Below are 25,696 nucleotides of genomic sequence, written 5' to 3' on the forward strand. Positions count from 1 at the left end.
CACAGACTTCACCCCAGGTAGCAGAAGTCCAATGGAGTCTCGGACCCCAAACTCAGTTCGAGATCGTGTTGGCTACTTAATCGGAGCATGGCGAGGCAGCTCGCTCTCGGAGGGAGGTGGGGCGGCTGGGTACAGCAGAGCTCTTGGGGGAACAGTACGAACCAGAGATCGGGAGACAAGGCAAGTGATGCAGGCAGTCGGATTGGCGGTCCAGGAGGTGTATTAAAGGGCAAGGGGAGATGGAGGGGGGAAGGGACGGGACTGGATTGGAGACTCAAAAGCAGGGCTCTGCATTGTGTGGCAGCTTATAAAGCAGGGGAAAAAGGGAGGGGAGAAACCGAAAGGACCAACGGGTTGCATAGAATTCTGAATTGACAATAACATGATCTTATGAGGGAACAAGGCGGGAGGGTACAGAACTTTGAATTTTCCAATCAGTGAACACGGCATTGGCAAACAAAGGAGAACTTTCTAGAATTAATCTTTATATGTAAATGTGGGAGGGGAGATGAGCTGGGCCAATAGCTTCACTCCAAGGCTTTCTGGGAGCACCCCTTTTAGTAACCCAGACTGTAGGGCTGCTTTACTCCCATGACTCGTCCTGTGGGCCACTGCCACTGTGCAATGGGCTAGGGATGCTCAGCTGAGCCAGGGCCACAGCAACATCTCCCCCTTTCTTATTTGAGAGAGGAGAAAGGAGGTATTTAACAACTAAAGCTTTAAAAAAAGCTAAGCTGATAATAATCAGGAAAATGCTTAAAAGAACCCATGCGATTGATTTGGCAACCGAGGCTGCCCAGCTCGAGAATCCCCAGCCTTGGAAGAGGCTGCCCCACCAAGTCTCTGTCTCTGTTTTCAGCCCGCCTAGCTGGGACTCAATTGCTCGGATCATTGAAGAAATGCTTTGGCCATGGGTGGTAAAACTGAAGCAACACATTCCCTGGAAGTCCTCAAAACTGTGCCCATGGGCCAGCAAGAGAAAATCACTAGCGGCTCTATTCTGCAAAGTTGCGTGTTTTATGGCCTCCTCATCCTCCAAGAGCTGGCTTAGGGCAGTTGAGGTGAGCCTTGCATGTTTTCCAAGCCAGCATTCCAGTTTGTTAATGTCACCCAACGCTTTAATGATTGCAACCCACGGGACCAGGATCGACGTAGCAATTCGCTTTGACTTGGGCCAGGTCACAATTGTATCATTACATTTGTCATCTAATTTGATTACATTTCTTTTTGGATGCTCTGATTTGACCGAATTCTTCCAATTTAGGAGCAGTGCCTTGTCTGGCGTGAAAGTCACGAGCTTCCCTAGGGTGCACAGCCCTCCTTGGAGGCAAGCTGGGATTCCTGCCCAGGCTCTATTGCTGCAAATGAAAAATATTCCAGCCAGTAGTGTCTTGGGGTGAGCGGTGGGTTGTGACACTTTTGGTGCGGTAAAATTTCACCAGGAGGATGCTTTATATTTTTTATCAGCCTGAATGTGAAAGAAGGGTAGTGGTTGCAAATCTATGCCTTCTTCATCCTCCTCAGCCTCTTTCACAGGTTCAGGGCTGTAGTGTTGCCAGCTGGAAAAATTGACACAAAATGGTGCCTGAGTGGACCCCAATAGATTTAATTCTTGGGGCTCCACGTCACTAGATGGAAGTTGACCCACCCATTCATCCCAAGAGGACACCGGGTCTGGATAATTGTGGTATGTTCCTGCAAATGGGAACTCACCCTTTTGCAGGGGAATCCCAATGAGGCAAGTCGCCATTGCTAGGAAAAGTCCATCCTGCTTTAGGGTTTTCGCCAGGGTGGTCCAAATGATCATCCTCGGCTGTGGGACAGTGAAGCTGCGGGACAGCGTGAGGACGACAGCGAGACAGGTGAGGCGAAGGATGTCACTGTGGGGATTCATCCTTGCTGGGGCACTCGACGCTATCGCAAACCTTTAAAGTAAAACACAAAGATCAGCAAACAACAGAACATAAGGTTTTGGATGGCAAGGGAGCTTTGGGATTCTTTTGCCAGTCTCTAGGCTTCATTTTCAATTGCTCTGGGAATGAAGGTAAAGGGTAAATTCTCTGGAGCGCTCAAGGGGGGGAGTCTGTGGAGAAATCAAAGGCAATTAATTCTCATAGGTATGATTCAGGGGGTACCATTATTTGGTTTTCAGGCTTCTTCTTTTTGTTCTTCTGTCCAAGGAAGAACAACATCCTCGAGTCAGGCTTGATTCTCTTGGAAGTGAAATGTACGTGTTTGCTTTTGTCTTTCGGGGTGTAGGGCTTTACCCACTTGCTGGGTATCCATTTTGGACATGCGGGTATCGACACGCAGGCATACCCTCGCCCCCACATTACCAATGGAAAAGGTCATTGAATTAAAAGAGTTTCAGGGTCTCTCACAAGCACAGGTGGTTGGACCTTCAGTTTTGTGCGTTTATCATTTGCAAAGTAGCGAAAGACTGGAGGAAATCACTCATCGAATGAATTATTTAGAAAATGGATGGTAAAAAGGGCTTTGCCCAAACTCATTTGGAGAGTGTTGATTTCATTGCCACCTCTTTGCCACGCTAGGACTGTTTTCAATGTCCTATGTGCTCTCCCAATGGTTGCTTGCCCAGTGGGCGAGTGTGGGATGCCCATTACGTGGTACACTCCATACTCGTTTAAAAATTGTCGAAGTCGGGTGGACGTATATGTCAGCCCATTGTCTGTCTTTATCTGTTGTGGGACTCCGAGGCTGGAGAAGGCTAGTAAAAGGTGATGGATACAACCTTTCGCCTTCTCGCCTGCTTGCGCTGAAGCGTGCATGGCTCCAGAAAACGTGTCTACTGACACGTGCACGTACTTCAGCCTCCCAAATTCAGGAAAGTGAGCGACGTCTGTCTGCCACACTTGCCAGCTCTCAGTACCTCGGGGATTCACACCTGAGAGGTGTGCGGGTAATTGATCTTTTGAGCAGTTGGGGCATGTAAAAATAATTGCTCTGGCCTGGTCTCTAGTGATGCCAAATATCCGGACCAGGGCTGCACTGTTTTGGTGGTAGAATTGGTGACTTAACTTTGCTTGCATAAAGGTATCAGGTATATTGGGAGTGATGGCTGAAGCGACAAGCGTGTCAGCTCTTTGATTGCCCTTGGCAATGGGCCCTGGCAGGTCTGTGTGTGCCCTAACATGCATAATGAAGTACGGCTGCTTCCGACAGGAGATGGCTTCTTTGAGCCTCAGAAGCAAGTTGAACACAGTCAAATTTGATGTTTCTTTTAAAACCAAATTTTCTGCCCTGAGGGTGACTCCAGCAACATATGCTGAGTCTGTGACCAGGTTGAAAGGTTGAGGAAATCTCTCAAAGGCTCTGAGCACAGCGGTCAGTTCCGCAACCTGAGGTGACCCTTGGACCACCTCGACATCGGCCTCCCATTGCCGTGTCGTGGGGATTGTCCAAGTCATTACGGACTTGTGAGAAGCTCCAGAGCCTTCTGAAAAATGGTCAAAGCACCTTTGATGGGATTTTTTGAAAGGAATGATTTTTGAACAAGCCAAAAATTTGTGTTAAACAACTTATGTTTTTTGTGGCCAGATTGAATTTTCCCTGTAAAGCCCTCCAAGGCATATTCACAAATGGTTCACAAAATTTGAGATGGAATTCCAAATCGTCTGATGAAAAGGGCAATTGGATCCATGCAAAATCAAGACCTGTTACAGCCCTCATCTGCAGCCTCGCCTTTTTGATGACTTTGGCTGAGAGTTCATGGGTGTGGTTAATGTTTTGGGCAACTGGTGTGGCAGGAAAACCCACTCAATTATCAATAAAGGATCTTTTAAGTTTGAGTCCCACTGATAGATGAGCCCGTGAATAAATTCTTTTTCTCCCAATATGATCAGTTCAAAAGGGAGCCCAGGATCGCATCGGTGAGCCTGCCTTTGTGATATTGCCTGTTGGACCTCCATGATGCATTGGCGCGCCTTGCGCGTGAGGGCTCGAGAGGAGTCCAGCTCTCCCTTCCCTCGCAACAGGTTGAAGAGCGGCACAAGTTGCTCTGAGGTGATGCCTAAAAGTTGTCTCACCCAATTGATTGAGCCACAGAGTTTGTGCAAATCTCACAATGTTTTAGACTCATCTACAAGAGCAAGTGGTTGTGGGGCGACGGTTCTGTCTTTGACGGCAAGCCCAAGATACTTAACTGGGCTCAGGTATTGTACTTTGTCGGGCCTGATGGTAAAACCCACTTCAGTGAGTGAGTGGGAGAGAAGCGCCAATGTCATATGTACTTGTTTGAGTGTTTTGGCGCATACCAAAATGTCGTCCATGTAGTGTAATATATGGAATCCTGGAGACTGTGCTCTCACAGGAGCTAAAACTCTGTCTACAAACCATTGGCAGATTGTCGGGGAGTTCTTCATCCCCTGTGGTAAAACAGTCCACTGGTATCGCTTCACAGGGGCAGCACAGTTCCCCGATGGGACGGAAAATGCGAATCGTGGCGCGTCTGCTGGGTGAAGAGGTATGTGAAAGAAACAGTCTTTTAAGTCAATGACTAGAAGTTTCCAATCTCTGGGAAGCATGGCCACTGATGGAAGGCCAGACTGATGAGACCCCATGTCCTCCATGACCGTATAGATGTGCTTCAGGTCATGGAGGAGTCTCCACTCATCTTTGGCTTCCTTTTTCAAGACAAAGATGGGGGATTTCCAGGGGCTGTGAGTTGGAACAATGTGCCCCTTGGCAAGCTGATCATCAATGAGGGACTCGAGCGCGACTAATTTCTCTTCCGCCATGGGCCACTGGTCTACCCTCACGGGATCATCAATCAGCCAATTCAACCGTGGGGTGGCGCACTGCTCAGTGACCCCACTTAAAAATCCTGATGTTGGCGTGGGATGTGGATCTGGGCCTCCCATTGAGACAGTGAGTCTCTTCCCCAAAGTTTAAAAGGCACATCTATAACATACGGGTGAATGTGCGCTGGCACTCCCTCTGAATTTGTGATGGTGATCGGGTTTACACTCTGGTGGGCGGGTGACTGACCTCCCACTCCTCCAATAGGGAGGGCAGTTTGTCGCAGAGGCCAGTGATCAGGCCAAACGCATCGCGAAAAATGGTGACATCTGTGCCAGTGTCTACAAGGCCCCTTTTAGATTTTTGTGTGTTGTTATTCCATATCTGGCAAGTCAAATAAGGTCTGGAGATGTTGACTCTCTCTGTCCACCAAGTGAGCAGGTTGGAAGAGCTGAGGTGTGAGGAGTCTGTATCTGTCATGTCCGGTTGGTGTGTCACAAAGGAAGCGGCACTTGTTTCTGCACGTGTCGCTCCTCTGCGCTGGTCATTCAGTTTTGTGGTTGGAATTTGGACACAGATGCAGGTTTCTACGCAATCGGCGGTGGAGCTGGTGGAGCGATGGCAGATGAGGGTGTCTGCATTGGGGTTGGCGCTGCAGGTGGCATGGCAGGTGCAACTTGCCCTGGGGGGAAAGGACTCAGAGAAGGAGGATTAGAGACTGGGAAAGGAGCAGGGCAATTGTGCGCAAAGTGGCCCAGCTGGCCACACCTAAGGCACGTGAAGGGTTGTTGGGGTGTTTTCTGGGGCTGTCTTGGGGCGTAGGTTTGGGTGGTAGGGAAGGCTTTGGGAGTTTCATGAGATTTGTTAGGATTGACTTCAATTGTGGCTCTAGAGCAGGCATCAATTAGTAGGGAAACAGTAATTGGGGCATCAAGGGGAAGGGAATTAATTATTTGTTTGCATTTTTGATTGGCGTTGACAGTGGCAGTGTTAATAATCACATCTTGTTGGGTTTCAATATTTTTTAATTGTCTTTCCACAGCAGCAGTAAGACGATCTCTAAAGTCCACAAATAATTCACCAGATCGTTGTTTTATGTACAAATATGGAAGCTGAGCTTCGGGCCAAATGGGAATCGATTTAAGCGCCTGTTGTGCTGCCATGGTTAGGTCGCAATGCACCAAAGCCGGAATTGTGGCAACTTGGTCATGTGGTCTGAACAACTTCCCCGTTCCACAAAGACAATCTAGAGTCAGATGTTGGAGGTCGTGATTGTCTCTGTACGTGCCAATTAGAATTTGCACCCTCTTTCTCCAGGTGGTTTCCCATAGTTTTTGTTGACCTCCTGTGAGGAGCCATTCAATGAGGTCTTTAATATCTGCTGGACATTTAGTTTCCGCTTGTAAAATGGATTGGAGCAATGAATGAAAGTATGTGGAATCACGCCCATAATTTTTGGCTGCTTTGCAGAGCTTTTCCTTAATTGCCAGGGGGACAGGTTGCCACACAGCCGCCTTTGGATGGCCACTGTCTCTCTACCTGGGTGTGGGACTAGGGGTAGGGAGGGGCGAATGCTGTCTGCGACGAACAGGAGCAGCAAAAATGACGGAATCAGTGTCTTTTCCGGGATCGCCAAAATGGCGGCCGGATGTTGACATCTCAGAGGGGGAAAGTAGTGGGAAATCAGGGGCGTGATTTTCCCACAGCTTGTCTCCTCCCCGTGATGTAATGTGGGCAGCGAATGACAGCACCAGAAGGGGAATGCAAGGAGCAGGATCCACGTCAAGGGAGGTGACAAGCAAGGGAGAATGCTGGGAAGGAGAAGAGGGGAGTGTCTTGGGCTTCCCGTGCATGTCAATGCCCTTTTCTTTGTCTTTAAGAAGGTGTAAAGAACCACCATGTTGTCCCTCTAGTTCCACGAGGCAAGCGCCATCTTGGCATCTGTTAGTATGGGGGGGCATTGAAGTGCACTGGATGAGGAAGGAGGGTTTAGGGTAGAAGCCCAAGTGGGGCGGCTGTCCTCACCCAAACAAGGGAAGGAGGGGACAGAGAGGTGCCCTGGGGCTGGAAGCGGCCAGGCATGGAGGAGTGAGCTGCACCTTTTTGTCCACTCCTAGCAGGGTCATCGGGACATTGGGGGGTGGAGAGTGGGGGGGCTGGAGAGTGGGGGTACTGTGCAATGGGCTAGGGCCACATAGGGTACTGTGCTATGCAGCTGAGCCAGGGCCACAGCAACACTGCTAGATCCATGGCTTTGATAGAAGCCAATCTTATCCAGTTAAGGATGGCCTTTTCTAGGTGCGATTCCTTTTTATCATGCAAATCACTTAATCTTAAAAGAATACCCTAAAAACAGGTGGCAAAGTGTATCCAGCATGACCTGTGGTATATTTTCTCTCCATGATGACTTTATTTCCACCTATTGTTTGTAAATTTGTATTTACACTGGTACTGCAATGCCTTTTGCCTCTCATCTTTTCATCACATAACCAACAACAATAGAATAAACACCTGTTAGCAATTCCTACCTTCATCTAAAAATATGTTGATAGCACCTTGTGGCCCTCTCTTTCTCTATTTCCATGATTATTCTGGTTCAGCTATTGTCCAGCCATGCCTTGGCCAGTATCTCTTACAGATCTTTTATTGCTCTGGGGGCTGCAGGTGACACAGAGAGAACTGCAGATCTGAAACATGCTGGAGAGGTCTTGTCCCGGGTTGAAGAGGAGTCAGGAAAATAAGAAAAAGCCATAAAAACTGCTTCTTACAAGAGTAATTTTGGCAGACAATTTGTTTGAGGCTCGCCTGACATTTCTAGGATGCTAATCTTTTGGCACAACTGTCACACCAATTTAATCTGGTTTAGTATGGGTGCAAATTGGAAACTCTCTTGATGGGTGGCAGGAGAATCCTTACCAAACAGCCTAATCTCCAAAAGTCAACCCCTGCATCCTGGAACAGCCACACCATGAGCACATGTCCACAGAGGTGTTTGGGAAGATCTCAGTGGTCAGTCCAGAAGAGCTCTGTGAGCTGGATCTCCTCATCCGGATGTCTGGATCTACCCTGTGAAAGGAAAATCCTCCCTAAATCACTTCCTTGGCATCGGTCTGGAGCTTCAGGAGAGGGATCAGGTTGCACAGAACACTCCTTTGATGCAGAGCAGAGCCCATTTGGTATAAATCCTGCAGCAGTGCTGGGTTAGGACAGACCACCCCCCGAGGACCATGGAGCTGCACGTGCGTCTCACCTGGCTGCTCCTGCTGAGCACCGCTCTCCTGTCTAAGCCAGGTACTGCCTCTGAAATATTTTCATGCTTGCAGGAAAAGCTTACAGACAGAATTACTTACTAAAGTGGGCTGGCTTGCTGGGAAGTGGTGGCAAAGATTCTCCTCAAATGTTGCTGATGAGTTTTGTGCCATAGAATTGATGGTTTGATTTGTCTTCAACTTCAAAGATTCAGTCCAAATCCATAGGTTATATCTTAAAGTATATATATTTCAAAATATATGTATTTGAAAATACATCTATTTCAAAATACATAATACAATACATGTAATATATGTAATATAATATTAAGATGTTATATTTCAAAATATAACCAGTGAAGTTTATGGATTTGAGAAGGCTGAAGAATATTGCTTTGTTTCTCTTCCGTGAGAGGAATAGTTTGTGGAAAATGCTCTCTAAATGTTCTTTTTCTAATATTCTGGTTTTAATTAAAATCATTCTATTTTATGCATTTCAAACTGTAGATAAAGAAAGGAAATGAAACACAGAGCAGTTTGCCAGACCCAGCTGGAAATGTATTCTACTGCAGTGACCTGTTCCTTCCAACTTCAAACAAAAACCTCAAACTTCCCTTATGCTCTCACCAGTTTGAACGAGATACTTTGAAATTTGGTTATTAGCATAGGCACAATAAAAAACGTCTTTCTAATCCTCATAAAAAGAGGTGATTTCACAGAGCGTAGATTAAGGACTGGGGTTGCTGACTTAAAAAACAAGAGTATGACGCATTACTTCAGGGCTAACAGGTTCCCTTCTCTGCCACAGCAAGTGGAGCCTGGTGGAACCAGCCAGATAGGGACCCAAACTCAATATGGAACAAATTGGCAGAATGGTTTAAAGACAAATTTCAGCCCAAAGGTAAGAGATGTGCTCCCTGAGTCTGACCACACCTGGCAGATGTGTGGAGTTCCCTGAGCCAGCTCTGGGTGAGCTGCACCTCAGCAGCACAGCCAGGGATTTCTTACCCTGGTAGATCAGGCCCTGCACACAGCAGAGCCACAGGGATGTGAGTCTAGACATTAGAGATTCAGCTACACATAAACAAATTGAGATTTCACTGTCAACTTTTGCTTTAGTTTCATCAAAGCCCCAAGTGAGACTGCAGTCTGGAGGGGACCGATGCGCCGGCAGGGTTGAAGTTTACATGCTGCAAAATGGGGCACAGTCTGTGATGATAATTTCAGTATGAACAGTGCCAATGTTGTGTGCAGAGAACTTAACTGTGGCCAAGCTGTCTCTGTCCTGGGACAGTCTTACTTTGGCCCCAGTGGAAAAAAGATCCGGTTGGATGGTGTGCAGTGTAGAGGAACTGAATCCCACCTTTGGGACTGCTGGCATTCCGGCTGGGACAGGCACAAATGTGGATCCAATGAGGATGTTGGTGTCATCTGCTCAGGTAAAAATAAAAACAATAACAAAAATTTAAATTCAAAATAATCAGTCAAAATCTCCTTGGACTATCCTGTTCACCATAAATGCAAGAAACATCAGAGTAGAGCTTGGAGATCAGGCCAGGGCTGAAATGTGTGTGTCTGGAATGCTTCTTGTGTTTAGGTCTGAGCGACTGAGGAGCAAAAAGATGTCTTGGACAAACTAATAAGATTGGACAGCAAGCCCTGAGCATGAAAATAGTGAAAAGCAGGTAGTTCAGGACCACTTTGTCAACATCTGATTACAGGCAACCTCCAGGATAAGAAAGGCAAAGAGTTAAGAGAAGATAGAGACCCATCCAGCTGTGAACCAGGCACATCTGTGTGGAAACAAAAATAATTCCTGTCATAGATATATAATAGAAATAACTGCCCAATATAGTAAAAGTTTTAATTTTTTCTGTTCACAGATGCAGTGCACTCCGGAGCTGCACCAAGTGAAGGTACGGCAAAGTTTTCCAGACAGGAGTCAATTAGCTCTCCAGTCTCCCCAAATGGTCAGAGACTAATTTTCAACTCAAAAAATCATGTGATTGCAGCTCCTTGGCAGACAGTTTTCTAGAAAGGCACATGCCCTGAATTACAACTTATTGCTCCAAATTATTATTTGTTCATCCTCTGCAACATTATTTCTGTTCTTTGCATTGTTAATACAAACTGTATTTTCCACTTCTCTACTAATAATTAGTGAAAACACGAGGCAGGTCTTTGCACTCCAGGTCTAAGTTTCTGATTGTATTTTTTTACTGTTCTGAAATAATCACAACACCCTGGAAACCTTAAAGTATAGACTCTACTCATATTCCTTGGGGTTTCCAAGTGTTGAGTTAAATAAGCTCTTCATAATACAGAGCCACAGAGGAGCAGGTGCTAAAATGCATTTTTCTATTTTATAGAATCATAGAATCATGATTATATATTTTATTGTGTTATATGAAACAGAGAAATTAAAAACTGGTTCCAAAAATCATTTCTTCTTAAGGTTTTAACACAGCAGCAACTGTGACAACTACCACAGAACCCCTGATTTCTGCTGGCAAAGGCAAGAACAAAAAACAAGCTGCAAATGTCATATGTGCAAATTTTCCAAAGAACTGTTGCATCTCTAGTAGTGAAACAATGCAGTTAGAAACAACACAGGGATTGACTGCCTTTATTAATAAATATTAAATGAGGTGAAAGTAATTTTTGTAAGCAAAAATAAAAGGCTGTGCAATGACTTTCTGTCCCACAAAGCCCAAATCTATCATTGAGACATCCATTTATGTGTTCACTCCTAATTGCTGTCAATCTCTCTCTGCTTTCTATTTCCTCCATGGCTCCAGCTGAATCATGTGATCCCAGTACTGACTCAGATGAAACTACCACATCAGATGCCGAAACCTCAACCACCGATGATGAATGTAAGAACAGCCATTTAACATGTGCTTTTTAAAACACTCTGTTAATTTGGGGTTTTCAGCTAAATTAAGATGGGACCATGTAAATCTGTAAATATTCGTAGCAGACAACTCCAAATAAAACGTCTTTGTGAAGGAAAAAACCCTTCATAGTATCTTCACTAGAGAAATACTATCCTGTCAGGACATAGCAGGATTGCTGTACTTATTGATTAATACCTTTATAGCTTGCATTTATACTCATAAATTTACAAAGCAAAACTGTCCAGATCATTGTAATTTGGGGTGTTCAAGATTCATAAAAGCTCTGGAAACATTAGGGCATTTAATTTCCCACCCTTTCAGCCTCCCCTAGCACAACTGCCTCCCTCCCTTCCCCCACAGAGCAAAGCAGAACATCAGAAATCCCAACCACACCTCACACAGGTAAAGGGCATTTGCACAACATGCTTATAGTCAATCTTGACAAAGGATGAGCTCACCTGGTTTTGACCCAAATTACCACATTTCAGAGGCTACAATCCAAGTCTCTTTTCCTTCAAGGACATAATCAAAATCATATCAGCAATCATCAGCTCCATTTTCTGTCCCTGATGCTTTTCTCCAATAATGTATTTCTGCAACATTTTCACAGTCCCTTCAAAACCCCTGTAATTCCTCCTTTGCATTCACTTCAGTGAAGGAAAAACCTAAGACAGTAACTACACCAGGAATCCCAAGCACAGCTTACATAGGCAAAGTTAGAATTGCTAAATTGATTTGGAGCCTAGGTGAGTTCAGGAACAGCCAGACTGTATGGAAAAAATACGCAAAGAAGTTTTAATAAGGAGGGCTATGAACACATTGCTTCATTTTCCTGTAGCTAAGAAGATAAAAATCCAACTAATAAATATTTATTTATTGTGGTGATAGAGACTTCACACTTCTCCTGCAAAATGACAAAGGCAGACAGTTTAATCAAAATTTAATTCTGGTTCCTAATAATGTTGGGCAATATCATTCTTACTGTTTTTTCCTCCAAACATCCACAGATTGCGACACAGAAGAAGACTATTGGACCACAACTGCCTCAGAAACTGATGGCTGTGATGAACCATCAACAACTGCAGCACCACAGTCTACAGAGGCAGAGGGTAAGGATTTTGTTGTACACATTGCAAATTTTTAATGAATGAACTGCTTCAATGGGTTTATGAAATAATTTCTTAGATATTAAAAAATCTTCAAATCAGAATTTCACCAAACAGAACCATTTTGTGTCAGACATCAGCTGAGCTGGGACTTTTCTCTCCACCACGTGCTGTCCTACCTCCTGTTCTAATAAAGCAGGAATTTATACCATTAGTACCTTTAAACCTCTATGAAAACCTCCCCTTAGGGAGATGTTTATGTACTTTGCCTCTGAATTGACATGTAATAGATCACAAAAAAAGCTCTGGACATGCTATTCAAAGATCTTTTTTCTGATTTTTTTCCTGCCAGTCATTTCACTTTCAAAAGGACAAAAACAAAAAATCTCCTTCTTAGAAGACTATATCACAGAGCTTTGATCAGATTTTGCTGCTTGCCTTGCTTATTCAGACAAGTTTGTTTTACGTATAGTCACTGGGATAGGGTTGCTGTTCAATGGTTAAAGGGAAAAAAATGGCTCCTCATAGCTCTAATACTTCATTACCTTGTACATATTGCAGGTAAACTGTTGAAGTCTCAGGAAAATTAAGTGCTCACTGGTTGCCTTGATTATATTCTACACTTAACAAAGAAGCTTCTTTGAAGAGATACAGACATTGATAATTTTCTTTTAATTATTTGCTGAAAGTGAAAAGTGGCTGTTCAGCTGTCTGTAGGAACCCCACATGAATACATTAAAGATTCTTGAGACTGTTACTTAATTAGCCCATTATTTTCTGAAAAAGTGCCCCTGAAGATTTCAGATTGCTGATCATATTTCAGATGACTGAAATACTTAATTCACTTAGAAACTTTAATGGGAAAGTGCCTATGCCCATAAAGCCATTTTTAATATCAGCTGAATAACAACAAATTCAGTTCTACCTGCAATTCAAGACCTGGATCTGAATAGAGAATTTTTACTCTGCCTCTTTCTCACTATTCTCACCTGGATTTAGACAGCTAATACAGTCTTAAAATAGTCTTAGACTTTCTATTTAACACCTTTCACCATCTTTGATGAATATTCAGCACCTGGATCAGCAGGTTAATTAGCATTTTTTCTCAATTATCTCATATTTGGCAGTCTTGTCTAGACCGAGATCTTGGGGATTGAGCCAAGCACATTGCTGCTGGCAGCTCTTTACATCCAGTTCTGCAGAAATAAATGCTTGGCACAGTGCTGGGATGGCAGGAGCTTTGATCATGGTCAGCAAAAAGAAATTAAGGACAAAGAGTCCTAGGAAACTCAACGGGATGGGTGTGCATTAGTTGGTTACAAATGGCTGCAGGTGACAGCAGAGGTCCCAAAAGGAAAACCTCATAATTCCTGCCCCACCAAGGGGTGAGACAGTTGTGTCACTTGGTGCAGTTTATGATGGCCACAAACGAGGAGGAACTCGAATTATGTTGTTAGCGCTGCCTCTGATTTGTCTCTCTGAAAGAAAAATACACTCCCAGCCCATAAAACTAATTTGGAACTTCAGGTGTCTGAAACGCTTTCCCTCTGAAAGGCAGATAAATGTTGTGTGAGTTCCCAGCTCTCAGGAATGAGCCTGGGCTGAGGAGATAGCTCTGCCACTGTTCTGGGGAAACGGTGTTGTGCCAACCATCTGTGGTGCCAGAGAGTCAGCAAGGATGAGGAAAGAGGCTGACCAGGCAGAATTTAGGGATGGAAAAGAAAAAACAAACCCAAACCAAACTCCTTTAGATTGCAAGGTATCCCAGAAAAATTTGGCTCTGTCACTATTATGTCACTATTATATATCAGCCTTCCTAACCCTGATTTCCCATAAATAGAAAATGCTGTAGGTCTCAGAGGAAAAGCATATACTTAAAATGCAGACTATATTTAATTTCACCTTTTCTCTCTGTATTAGTTAATACAGCATTACTCTGGTTTATATGCTATGGGTCTCGGTGAAAAAAATATACATTTTTAAATGCACATAGTATTTAATTTCATCTTTTCTTTCTCACAGAAACGGCTTCTCCTAGTGTTGAACCTGCAGCAGTTACTGCTTCTAAGTAAAATAGCATTACTCTGGCATATATGCTATTAGTCTTGGGGAAGAAATATACATTTAACATGTACATAAAATTGAATTTCACCTTTTTTTTTCTCACAGCAACAGTGTCTCCTAGTACTGCACCAGCAGACACTACTACTAGTAAGGAATACAGTGTTACTCTGGCTGACATACTACAGGTCTCAGAGCAAAAATGTATGCTTAAAATACAAATATTGTTTAAATTCATCTTTTCCTTCTCACAGTGAAAGCATCGACTGCTGCAGCAGCAGACACTACCACCTGTAAGTAACAGTGTTACTCTGGCTTACATGCTATGGGTGTCAGGGGAAAAAATATGCATTTAACATGCAGAAAATATTTAATTTCATCTTTTCTTTCTCACGGTGGAAGCATCGACTGCTGCAGCAGCAGACACTGCCACCTGTGAGTAATACAGTGTTGCTCTGGCTTGCATGTTGATTTGTCTGCCATGCTCTGATTACATATTGACTGGCTCCCTGTCTCCATAATAATATAATCTCATGGCTTTAACCGTTAGAATTGGAGATAATCCCCATTGCCTTTCCTTTGGCTTCCAGACACAATAAAGGAGCAAAAGGGAAAGGAGAAATACTGGCCCTGATGAAAGTACTTGGGAAGGGGCAAACTATGTCAATATAAACTCAGATTTGCACTTGATCATCCCATTCCCAGAAAAAAGCACATCTTTTCTCTGCTTCCCAGAGCTGCATCCCAATCACTGCACAAACTGGGAAGTGTTTCCCCTGGGAATGGACAGGTTCAGTGCCCACTGAGGTGCTGGCACAGCCCTCACCAGCACACAGCACTGTGCAGGCACTGCCTGTTAGAAACTTTACTCATTAACCCCAGCAGCCAAAGTGGTGTTTAACAAACAGCCCCAGGCTTCCAGGGCCTTTCCCACAGCAGCTCAGAACCTGGCAGAGCAGCACAGGGACGTGTTTTCCTCCCACTGAGGTTGCTCCCACTGCAGGCACTTTGCCCTGGACAGCAGCACCATAGTCCAGCCCTAGAGTGGGACCTGCAGATTTCCTGGAGTTTGGGTATTTCTCACCTTTCCAGTGCTGTTAAAACACTATTTAACCTGCAGTTTTGTTTTCTCTCATTTCCCTGAGCAGCCCCTGCAGAAGACACAACACCTAAAGCAGAGGAAGAAACAACACCTGAAGCAGCGGAAGACACAAAATCTGAAGCAGTGGAAGACACAACATCTGAAGCAGAAGAAGACACAAAATCTGAAGCAGAAGAAGACACAACATCTGAAGCAGAAGAAGACACAAAATCTGAAGCAGCAGAGGACACAAAATCTGAAGCAGCGGAAGACACGAAATCTGAAGCAGCGGAAGACACAAAATCTGAAGCAGCGGAAGACACAAAATCTGAAGCAGCGGAAGAAACAACATCTGAAGCAGCGGAAGACACAAAATCTGAAGCAGCAGAGGACACAAAATCTGAAGCAGCAGAGGACACAAAATCTGAAGCAGCGGAAGACACAACATCTGAAACAGCGGAAGACACAAAATCTGAAGCAGCAGAGGACACAAAATCTGAAGCAGCAGAGGACACAAAATCTGAAGCAGCAGAGGACACAAAACCTGAAGCAGCTGAAGACACAACACCTGAAGCAGAAGAATGCACAACACCTGAAGAAGCGGAAGACACAAAACCTGAAGCAGCAGAAAACACAACACCTGAAAAAGCGGAAGACACAAAACCTGAAGCAGAAGAAGACACAACACCTGAAGCCGAAGAATGCACAACACCTGAAGAAACGGAAGACACAACACCTGAAGCAGCAGAAGACACAACACCTGAAGCAGCAGGTATGTATGATTTTGTATACTTGTCAATAAATATATTTACTCAAGGATCAGCTTGAGCAAACTCCTGCTACCTGCCCCTTTGGCAGCTCTGGCTTTGCCCACACAATAATGGAACAGATACTGAAGTGTGGCTTTTCATTTCTCTTTGATAGACCCAGGGAACAACAGACGCCCTCAACGTCCTCGTCCCGAACCAGGGATTCACAGACGCCCTCAACGTCCTCGTCCCCAACCAGGGAACAACAGACGCCCTCAACGTCCTCGTCCCCAGCCAGGGAACAACAGACGCCCTCAACGTCCTCGTCCCCAACCAGGGAACAACAGACGCCCTCAACGTCCTCGTCCCCAGCCAGGGAACAACAGACGCCCTCAACGTCCTCGTCCCCAACCAGGGAACAACAGACGCCCTCAACGTCCTCGTCCCCAGCCAGGGATCAACAGACGCCCTCAACGTCCTAGTCCCCAGCCAGGGAACAACAGACGCCCTCAACGTCCTCGTCCCCAGCCAGGGATCAACAGACGCCCTCAACGTCCTCGTCCCCAGCCAGGGAACAACAGACGCCCTCAACGTCCTCGTCCCCAACCAGGGAACAACAGACGTCCTCCATCCCAAGGTTCCCCAGGAAACAGACGTCCATCCCAAGGCTTCCCAGGAAACAGACGTCCATCCCAAGGCTTCCCAGGACGCAGACGTCCATCCCAAGGTTCCCCAGGAAACAGACGTCCATCCCAAGGTTCTCCAGGAAACAGACGTCCATCCCAAGGTTTCCGAGGAAACAGACGTCCATCCCGAGGCTTCCAAGGAACCAGACGTTCATCCCGAGGTTCCCGAGGAAATAGATCTCCTCGTTCCCGAGGATCCCCAGGTTACAGGAGAAGAGCCTAGAGAAGCAACAGTGATGACATCGTTTTTGTCATTGCCCCCCAGTAATGCTGCTTTTCTGGCCATGGCATGATGTTGACCAACTCTAGATCTGTTCATTGTGTTTCATGATCTGCAGCTGATTTCTTAAATATATATTAGTGGGTGTAAATCTAAAGGTGTTTAATCTTAACTGTACTTGGGTTCCTTAATTTCAGATCTTTCAGATCTATACAGCAGATCTGTAAAAGCCTAAACTTCAATAAATTCTCTCAGTGACAAAAAATAATTGGATCAACTGCCTGCTTTTTCTCATCAAGATTTTGATTCCCTCTCACAGTTTTTCCATTTCTGCCCATTATACCAAATAGCTCAAATATTGGGCATTTAAGGAAGATTAGGCTTCCTTACAGGTGCACAAGTCACACTTCTGCTTTCTCAGCTTACAGAGACACAAATCAAAAGAAAATATTCTTTGTAACCAATGTCTGGACAATTACCTTAAAAAAGTCACCTCAAAAGAAATTATTTGAAAAATGCTTTATTCTAAACTTTAAACACTATTTTTCTCTCTACACAGAACCCCTCATTGAAACAGAAGCTGAAAAAACACCAATCCTGCAACAATACAACTTCTACACTCTGATGTTTGTGGTTTTAATTTCAAATATCCTCATTGTGGTAGCTGTGATACTAAAACATCACAAACACCAAACATGATACAGCTACCAAAATATCCAGAGCTCCTTTTAACAGCATCAACTCCTATTCAGATTTGTCACTGAAAGAGGGGGAAAAAATTTAGAATAAATCAGTAAATTAACAGCATTGGGACCCAAAAGCACTGAGAAACATATTTCAACTTCTTTTGCAATTAAAAAAAAACCACCAAAACACAAAAACCTTCCAACTTAGTACTCTATCTTAAGTCACTGAGTTGAAAAAGAGTGTGTGTCAACCTCAGGGTAGCCTTTATACCTTTACAGGTAAAAAGTACAAGACAATTAAAGTCCTTTTGTCTTCAGAAAAATAAAATCCTTTTATCTTTCTGAGTCAGTTTGAAACTGCACCTGGCAGGAGTTAAGCTGAGGGACAGTTGCAAAATGTCTTTTCAAAGCAGATTATCCTCTCTTCCAAATCTCCTCCTCTGGGCTTACTACTATCAGGATCTGCCAGTCTTCAAAAGACATCAGTTTTCCTGGAGAACAAAATACTAAGCAGACTAAATAGACACTGGCTTGTACATGCCTGTGCTGCTTTTGAGCAAGCACTCATTTCCCCATCAATAGCTTCTGCCAAGAATGTCTGTGCACCCAGCTGAGGGGCTCACCACAAAGCCTCTAAACACTTCCATTTACATGGGGCACCCAGAATCCAAGAGCAACAAACAGAACCATGTTTGAAACTCGACCTTTCACAGAAAAGAGACTTAAGAGTCATATTCCTACCTCCCAAATGTCAGCAAAAAAACTGATCCCAATGGGTTAAAGAAGTGTGATGCATTAAGGAAACTTCTCTGGTCTTCTGGAGCTACCCCAGCACATCCTGTCTGGGAATGACATCCATGAGAGGAAGCATGAAGGAAGTAATTGCATTTCTCAGGATAATGAAACGTGGATAAATTCTGCTGACTACACATTCATTTCAGTTGTTCCTGCACACTCAGGTACTTTAGGACAAAATAAAGTATGAAAGTCTTGTTTTAGGTTTGTCTTAAGGAGCCTGGATTCCTAATTTAGGTGCCTGTACAGCCAACAAGGCTTTCAAGAGCCCAAGCTGAGTTCACATTTCCCCATCTCTCTACAGACAGCTCCATAAACTGTCTAAATTAGGCAATGACAATCCATCCTTCCTCTCAGAGATGGAACAATAAATGTCTTCAACAGGAGTGCCATTAAAATGAAACTCATTCTGAGTGGGTTCTGGGCTTGTCCTCGGGGAACAGCCATGCTGAGCTCCTTGATAGAGCCATGGCAGAGGCAAAGCTTGTGTTTTGTGCTACCCAGGGCTGAAGCCAATGTCATGAAAAAACCCCTTTGTGCACTGAGAGTGCAGAGCTCTCCACACTTCCTGCTGTATGCTCTCAGTGAGAGGGTAAAGAGCTGGAGAGCGGGATTGTTCTTTCAGGAGGATGGGGCAGGACTGGGGACATGTGAGGCTAAGGTCTGGATGGGGCACAGACAGGACCCATGCTCTCTTCCCCCATCAGTCCTTCAGCTTGGTGTTTCACATCCTTGTCCATGACCATGTCCATGACAAATACTTTGTCCACACCCATGTGCCTCCACTGCCACATGCCTGACACATTCACTCCACTTAGTTTCCCTCCCTCTTCTTTCTTGCAGTTGCCAATCCAACCCCTCCTGCTCAACGGCCGATCACAACAGGTAAATTCTGCTCACCCAGCTTGTGCTCAGTTTTTCAGTAAGCCCCAGCCTGGCACAAGAGCAAAAGAGGGGAGCCCAAAGGGGCAGATGGCACTCAGTGCAAGGTTCTTGGTCCCATCTGGCCATGACATCTCCAGCGGCATGTGTGGTCCTCCTCTGAGGATGGGTCACTCTCAAGGTTTACAAAAGGGCTTTTCTGTAAATGACCTAGAGCCTTGAGCTCCCCTTCCCCAAGGCAGCACCAACAGGACACAAGGAGTAGATGCCTGGACAGGACAAATCTGCCTTCTGCACACCCAGGGTCATTGCTAAATCACTGTTTACCAGTTGTCACTTTAGTTCTGCACCACCCTACTTGGTGGTCACAGGGGCAAAATCAGTAAATCAGTTGGGGAGATGGAAGGGAGGCTACAGGTGCTATGTTGGAGTGACCCCAACCCCTGCCTTGTGCCCTGTGCCATGTGCCAGGTGCCAGCGTGCTGCTGTTGGGCAGCAGGAACAGCTGATAAGATAAGTACTAAGTTGAAAGGTTTTTGGGTTTTGGTGGTTTTGTTTAATTGCAAAAGAAGCTGAAATATGTTTCTGAGTGTTGTTGGGTTCCAATGCTGTTAATTTATTGATTTATTCTAAATTTTTCCCCCCTCTTTCAGTGACAAATCTGAATAGGAGTTGATGCTAATTAAAAATCTTCTGAAGTAGTTAAAAGGAGCTCTGGCTATGTTGGTAGCTGTATCATGTTTGGTGTTTGTGATGTTTTAGTATCACAGCTACCACAATGAGGATATTTGAAATTAAAACCATGAACACCAGAGTGTAGAAGTTGTATTGTTGCAGGTTTGGTGTTTTTTCAGCTTCTGTTTCAATGAGGGATTCTGTGTAGAGAGAAAAATAGTGTTTAAAGTTTAGAATAAAGCATTTTTCAAATATTTTTTTTGAGGTGACCCACACAGTGCAAATTCTGAATATGTAGTACTGAAGAGTTGTAAAAATTGGTAATAATCCTGTAGAACATCATGATGTTAAATTCTTTGGTATTGCTGCAGCCAAGTTTCTGCCAAGCAGTGCTGTCACTCTCAGAGGGATTTGAGACATTTGCTGAAGAAAAGCTGGGCAAAAAAAGCAACTTGTGGTTCTAACCCTATGCCTTCCAGTGGTTTCCTATCTGCTCCTCAGTAAAACTCATTCTGTGCTTTATAATACCCTGAGTGTGATCTATGTCTACTTGAATCCTTTTCACATTACAGATGTGTTCACTTCCACACGTATGGATACAAAATGTTTGACTGTTGGATGTCCTAGGTTGCAATATAGAGGTATTTAAGTATTCTCTTACCACCAGCTGTGGGCCGTTAGCTGTTATCACCTGCTAATGAGCCACCCCGGATGACAGACAATGGGCCATCAGGGACCCACCGTGTGACTCATGGACTTATCTCATCCCATTGTGAGATGCTCTGCCCAGGAGGGTGGAGCCAGGTGTTCCCACCTGGATATAACCTGCTTATCTATATGGGTACTGTATCTTGCTCTCTATATTTTTCGTCAAATGGGAAACTATCTGCCCGTCGTATTGCTCCTGTTGCCACCAGGGAACGGCATGAGAATTGCTCTATTGGTTTATTATGCCTATTGCATGGTAACCTGTGAGGCGATGAATGCCATTCGTTATATATACTCGACTTTGTCTGCCTGGCCTAACCTGAGCTGCTTCGTCTGGGACCTCCTCAGCAATCGCACCCACCCTCTGGGGCTAGGAGGAGAGAGCGGTTTCTTCCAGCATATCAGGCCAGGCACAGCCATCTTTGACAATATTGAGTTCTCTCTGGATGCTAAGGATGGCATAATCTTCCTGTCAGTTCTTTTTTTATTTTTCTCTGTGACCAGCACTGTGTACATCATGCTGAGAAACAGAACAATACTTGGTGTTGTACAGCGTCTTCTTGAAGAGGAGGAGAAAAGAAACAAGTCAGCAGGCACCACGTCCACGCAAACTGCCACCAAGAGGAAAGGAACCAAACGAGCAGTCAATGTCTCAACACAGACCATTGCTGAATCAGAACAGCCAAAGCCAAGTAGCGGTTGCCCCGTCCAGAAAAAGAAATCAAAGAGCAAATCAGTCCGCATAGCGACTGATGAGGATGCGGCAGGACCATCTCACCAAGCAGAAGAGACAGAGCCGGAGATCGTCACTTGCTCTCTGTCCCTGGGGGAGCTGCGTGACCTACGGAGGGAATTCACCCGGCAGGCAAACAAGTCCATCTTAACCTGGCTGCTCCGCATCTGGGACGCCGCAGCTAACGACACCATTCTGGACGGAAGTGAGGCCAGGTAACTGGGATCCCTGTGCCAGGATGTGGTTATTGACCAGGGGATTGGGAGAACCCAGGAAACTCTCAGCCTCTGGCGGCGATTGCTGGTGAGTGTACGGGACAGATACCTTTGCAAAGAAGACCTCCAGATGAACCAAAGAAAATGGAACACAATAGAACAAGGTATCCGATGCCTGAGGGAATTGGCCGTGCTAGAGATCATTTTCTCGGAAAATGAGAGATTCCCTAAGAGCCCAGATAATGTCCAGTGCACTTCACAAATGTGGCTAAGATTCGTGCAGCTCGGACCAGAAATATACTCTCGTTACCTGGCAACACTGCAGTGGAGGGAAGGCGAAGACAAGGTGGGCGTGTTAGCAAACAAACTGAGAATTTACAAGGACACTGTCACCGCTCCACTACGCACCCATGTCTCATTGGTGGAAACAAACCTGGCCGAGCAAGTCCGGAGTTTGATTGAAGAGAGCCACCAGAAACTAAGGAAAGAGCTCAAAGAAGGAATTTACCATGCCTCACCAAAACCAGCCAGAGTCTCTGCCATCAGGAGCAGACATCCCCCAGCCAGGGAAAGAAGACAAACTCCGTGACGTGACCTCTGGTTTTTCCTACAGGAGCATGGGGAAGACATGAGAAAGTGGGATAGGAAACCCACCTCCTCCTTAGCAGCCCAGGTACGTGAATTGAAAAGAGAAACATCCTCTTCAGGAGGCTCATCTAGGTTCAATATTGCCCCAGTCTCTTGTGGACAGAACCCCAGACGGAATGGAAATGACAATATGACTGATCCTCTTGAAGGGACCTCAGAACATATTTACAGGAGGAGAGCATTGTACACTACAACCAGGATTAGAGGGGCCCTGCCTCTAGCCGGGTAGAGGAAAGGGATAACTGGATCTATTGGACTGTGTGGATCCAATGGCCTGGAACGTCTGACCCACAAAGATATACGGCTTTGGTTGATACCGACGCTCAGTGCACCCTGATGCCATCCAGGTATGTGGGGACTGAATCCATTTCTATTTCTGGGGTGACAGGAGGATCCCAGCAGCTGACTGTACTGGAAGCTGAAGTGAGTTTAACTGGGAACGAGTGGCAGAAACACCCCATTGTGACTGGTCCGGATGCCCCATGCATCCTTGGCATAGACTATCTCAGGAGTGGATATTTCAAAGACCCAAAGGGACATCACTGGGCTTTTGGGATAGCAGCCATAGAGACAGAAGATATAAGACAACTGAATACCCTGCCTGGTCTCTCAGATGACCCGTCTGCTGTAGGACTACTAAGAATTGAAGAACGGCGGGTACCAATTGCTACAGCAACAGTGTACCGCCGGCAATACCGCACAGACAGAGACTCTGTGGCCCCCATCCATAAGATGTTTCGGGAACTGGAGAGCCAAGGGGTGGTCAGCAAGGCTCACTCACCCTTCAACAGCCCTATATGGCCGGTGCGTAAGTCCAGTGAAGAATGGAGACTGACGGTGGATTACCGTGGCCTGAACGAATTCACACCACCACTGAGTGCTGCTGTACTGGACATGTTGGAAGTTCAGTATGAGCTGGAATCCAAGGCAGCAAAGTGGTATGCGACCATCGATATTGCCAATGCTTTTTTCTCCATTCCTCTGGCAGCAGAGTGCAGGCCTCAGTTTGCTTTCACCTGGAGAGGTGTGCAGTACACATGGAACTGACTGCCCCAGGGGTGGAAGCACAGTCCCACCATCTGCCATGGACTGATCCAGGCTGCACTGGAAAAGGGTGAGGCTCCAGAACATTTGCAGTATATTGATGACATCATTGTGTGGGGGGACACAGCAACGGAAGTATTTGGGAAAGGAGAGAAAATCATCAGAATTCTCCTGGAAGCCGGTTTCGCCATCAAGAAGAGTAAAGTCAAGGGACCTGCCCAAGAGATCCAGTTCCTGGGAGTAAAGTGGCAAGATGGACGGCGTCAGATTCCTTCTGAGGTCATCAATAAGATCACCGCGATATCTCCACCAGTCAACAAGAAGGAGACGCAAACCTTCCTAGGCGCCATAGGCTTTTGGAGAATGCACATCCCTGGGTACAGCCAGATCGTGAGTCCTCTCTACCTCATAACCTGCAAGAAGAGTAATTTCCATTGGGGCCCTGAACAGCAGCAAGCCTTCACCCAGATCAAACAGGAGATCACTCATGTGGTAGCTCTTGGCCCAGTCAGGACAGGACCAGAGGTAAAGAATGTGCTTTACTCTGCAGCTGGGAGCCATGGCCTGTCCTGGAGCCTTTGGCAGAAGGTGCCTGGCGAGACTCGAGGACGACCACTGGGATTCTGGAGTGGAAGTTACAGAGGTGTTGGGGAAGATGAAATAGGAAGGCCTTACAGATATGATAGCCTTGCAAAAGATGATGAGAATATGGGAAATATGAGCGAGATTAAAATGAAAACAAGATTCGAGTTGTAGAGTAACTAGAGAACAATGGTATGGCCAAGGCAGGTAATCCCCCTTCCTGATTGAACAATGCCCTCTGCCCAGGCAAGTCCAAGGGCCAGGGCTGACCTTACCTGCCTGATAGAAATCCAAAAAAGGCAGTTTTTCTAAGGTTTGAAACAAGACCCTATATGCTAATGTGATGACTCTTATAGGCTGTATGTAAATGCTGTAGGACTTGTAGTTTGTCTTAGATTGGTTAAAGAAGAGTTGAATATTCAACAGAGAAGACAATTTATTGTATTGTAAACGGCAAATCGCTCTCTTTTAGCTCTTCTCTTCCTGCTCTCTCTCTCTCTCTCCTCTCTCTGCTGGCCTGCTTGGAGTCGCGTCTTGCGACTCAGCAGGCCTCTCACCCCCACTCTATTTCACAATAAACCTTCATGTTCTAAAACTCATCTTTAGAGATCTCTTGTCCCTATTTTTACCCCCATAACTAAACCCCACGGAGTCAATTCTTACACAGAGGGTCTGAAGTCAACTACACTCCCACCGAGAAAGAAATCTTGGCAGCTTACGAAGGAGTCCAAGCCGCCTCAGAGGTGATCGGCGCAGAAGCACAACTTCTTCTTGCACCCCGATTGCCAGTGCTGGGGTGGATGTTCAAGGGAAGGGTTCCCTCTACCCACCATGCCACTGATGCCACGTGGAGCAAATGGATTGCCCTCATCACACAGCGCACCTGTATTGGAAACCCGAATCGCCCTGGGATTCTGGAAATTATAACAAACTGGCCTGAAGATGAGACTTTTAAATTATCTTCAGAAGAAGCAGAGGAGCAAGTAGCACGTGCCGAGGAAGCACCCCCGTATAACGAGCTGCCGGAGAGTGAAAGACGCTATGCCCTCTTCACCGATAGTTCCTGCCGAATTGTAGGCGCAGATCGGAAATGGAAAGCTGCAGTATGGAGCCCCACACGACAAGTTGCACAGGCTACCGAGGGACAAGGTGGATTGAGTCAGGTCGCGGAGCTTAAAGCCGCCCAGCTGGCTTTGGATATTGCCAAACGAGAGAAATGGCCAAGGCTCTCTCTACACCGACACCTGGATGGTAGCCAATGCGCTGTGGGGATGGTTAGATCACTGGAGAAAGGCCAACTGGCAGCGCAGAGGAAAACCCATCTGGGCCACTGAGATTTGGCAGGACATCGCCGTCCGGGCAGAAAAGCTGACTGTGAAAGTTCGACACGTGGATGCACAAGTACCTAAGAGTCGGGCTAATGAAGAGCATCGTAACAACGAGCAAGTGGACCAAGCTGCCAAGGTGAAAGTGTCACAGGTGGATCTGGACTGGCAGCATAAAGGAGAATTATTTCTAGCTCGTTGGGCCCATGATGCCTCTGGTCATCAAGGGAGGGATGCAACGTACCGATGGGCTCGTGACCGAGGGGTGGACTTGACCATGGACAACATCTCGCAGGTCATCCACAGCTGTGAGACTTGCACTGCAATCAAACAGGCCAAGCGAGTGAAGCCTCTGTGGTATGGTGGATGATGGTCAAAGTACAGGTATGGGGAAGTATGGCAAGTTGACTACATCACACTTCCCCAAACCCGCCAAGGAAAGCGCTACGTGTTGACCACGGTGGAAGCAACCACAGGGTGGTTAGAGACCTACCCTGTGCCTCATGCTACTGCCCGGAACACCATCTTGGGCCTGGAAAAGCAAGTTCTGTGGAGACATGGTACCCCTGAGAGAATCGAGTCTGACAATGGAACCCA

The 25,696-nt window shown here is 45.7% G+C and overlaps 3 protein-coding genes across 6 annotated transcripts in view; 1 reads left to right on the top strand and 2 right to left on the bottom strand.

Moving 5' to 3' along the window:
* Window positions 1-4,757, bottom strand: part of CUZD1 (CUB and zona pellucida like domains 1) — a 10,077-nt gene extending 5,320 nt beyond the window's left edge. Inside the window, exon 1 of the mRNA XM_085064502.1 lies at window positions 4,567-4,757. Within this exon, the coding sequence (XP_084920628.1) occupies window positions 4,567-4,757 (191 nt within the window). The remainder of the gene's footprint in view (window positions 1-4,566) is intronic.
* LOC146435071 (uncharacterized) overlaps window positions 1-25,696 on the bottom strand; it is a 97,032-nt gene that overhangs the window by 60,791 nt on the left and 10,545 nt on the right. The gene's annotated exons all lie outside the window — the stretch shown is intronic.
* On the top strand, window positions 7,950-17,074 carry LOC146435074 (uncharacterized). 4 transcript variants are annotated; one of them, XM_085064657.1, is made up of 7 exons: window positions 7,951-8,049; window positions 9,890-9,922; window positions 10,805-10,882; window positions 11,911-12,012; window positions 14,331-14,363; window positions 15,219-15,923; window positions 16,076-17,074. In XM_085064657.1, exons 2-7 carry the CDS (start codon window positions 9,890-9,892, stop codon window positions 16,877-16,879), a joined length of 1,755 nt encoding a protein of 584 aa, XP_084920783.1. In that variant the 5' UTR covers window positions 7,951-8,049; the 3' UTR covers window positions 16,880-17,074. The 4 variants fall into 4 exon arrangements, with proteins under 4 accessions (XP_084920786.1, XP_084920783.1, XP_084920784.1 ...); XM_085064658.1 differs by lacking the exon at window positions 14,331-14,363 and adding an exon at window positions 14,473-14,505; XM_085064660.1 differs by lacking the exon at window positions 9,890-9,922 and having other exon boundaries at window positions 7,950-8,049.

This window comes from Lichenostomus cassidix, chromosome 6, assembly GCF_008360975.1.
Source record: "Lichenostomus cassidix isolate B80296 chromosome 6, HeHo_3.0, whole genome shotgun sequence".
NCBI lineage: Eukaryota > Metazoa > Chordata > Aves > Passeriformes > Meliphagidae > Lichenostomus > Lichenostomus cassidix.

Coding starts and splice junctions, on each gene's coding strand:
- LOC146435074 (XM_085064657.1), top strand. CDS start 9,890: ATGCAGTGCACTCCGGAGCTGCACCAAGTGAAG. Junction 10,883..11,910: donor CTCAACCACCGATGATGAAT/GTAAGAACAGCC, acceptor AAACATCCACAG/ATTGCGACACAGAAGAAGAC. Junction 12,013..14,330: donor ACAGTCTACAGAGGCAGAGG/GTAAGGATTTTG, acceptor TCACAGTGAAAG/CATCGACTGCTGCAGCAGCA.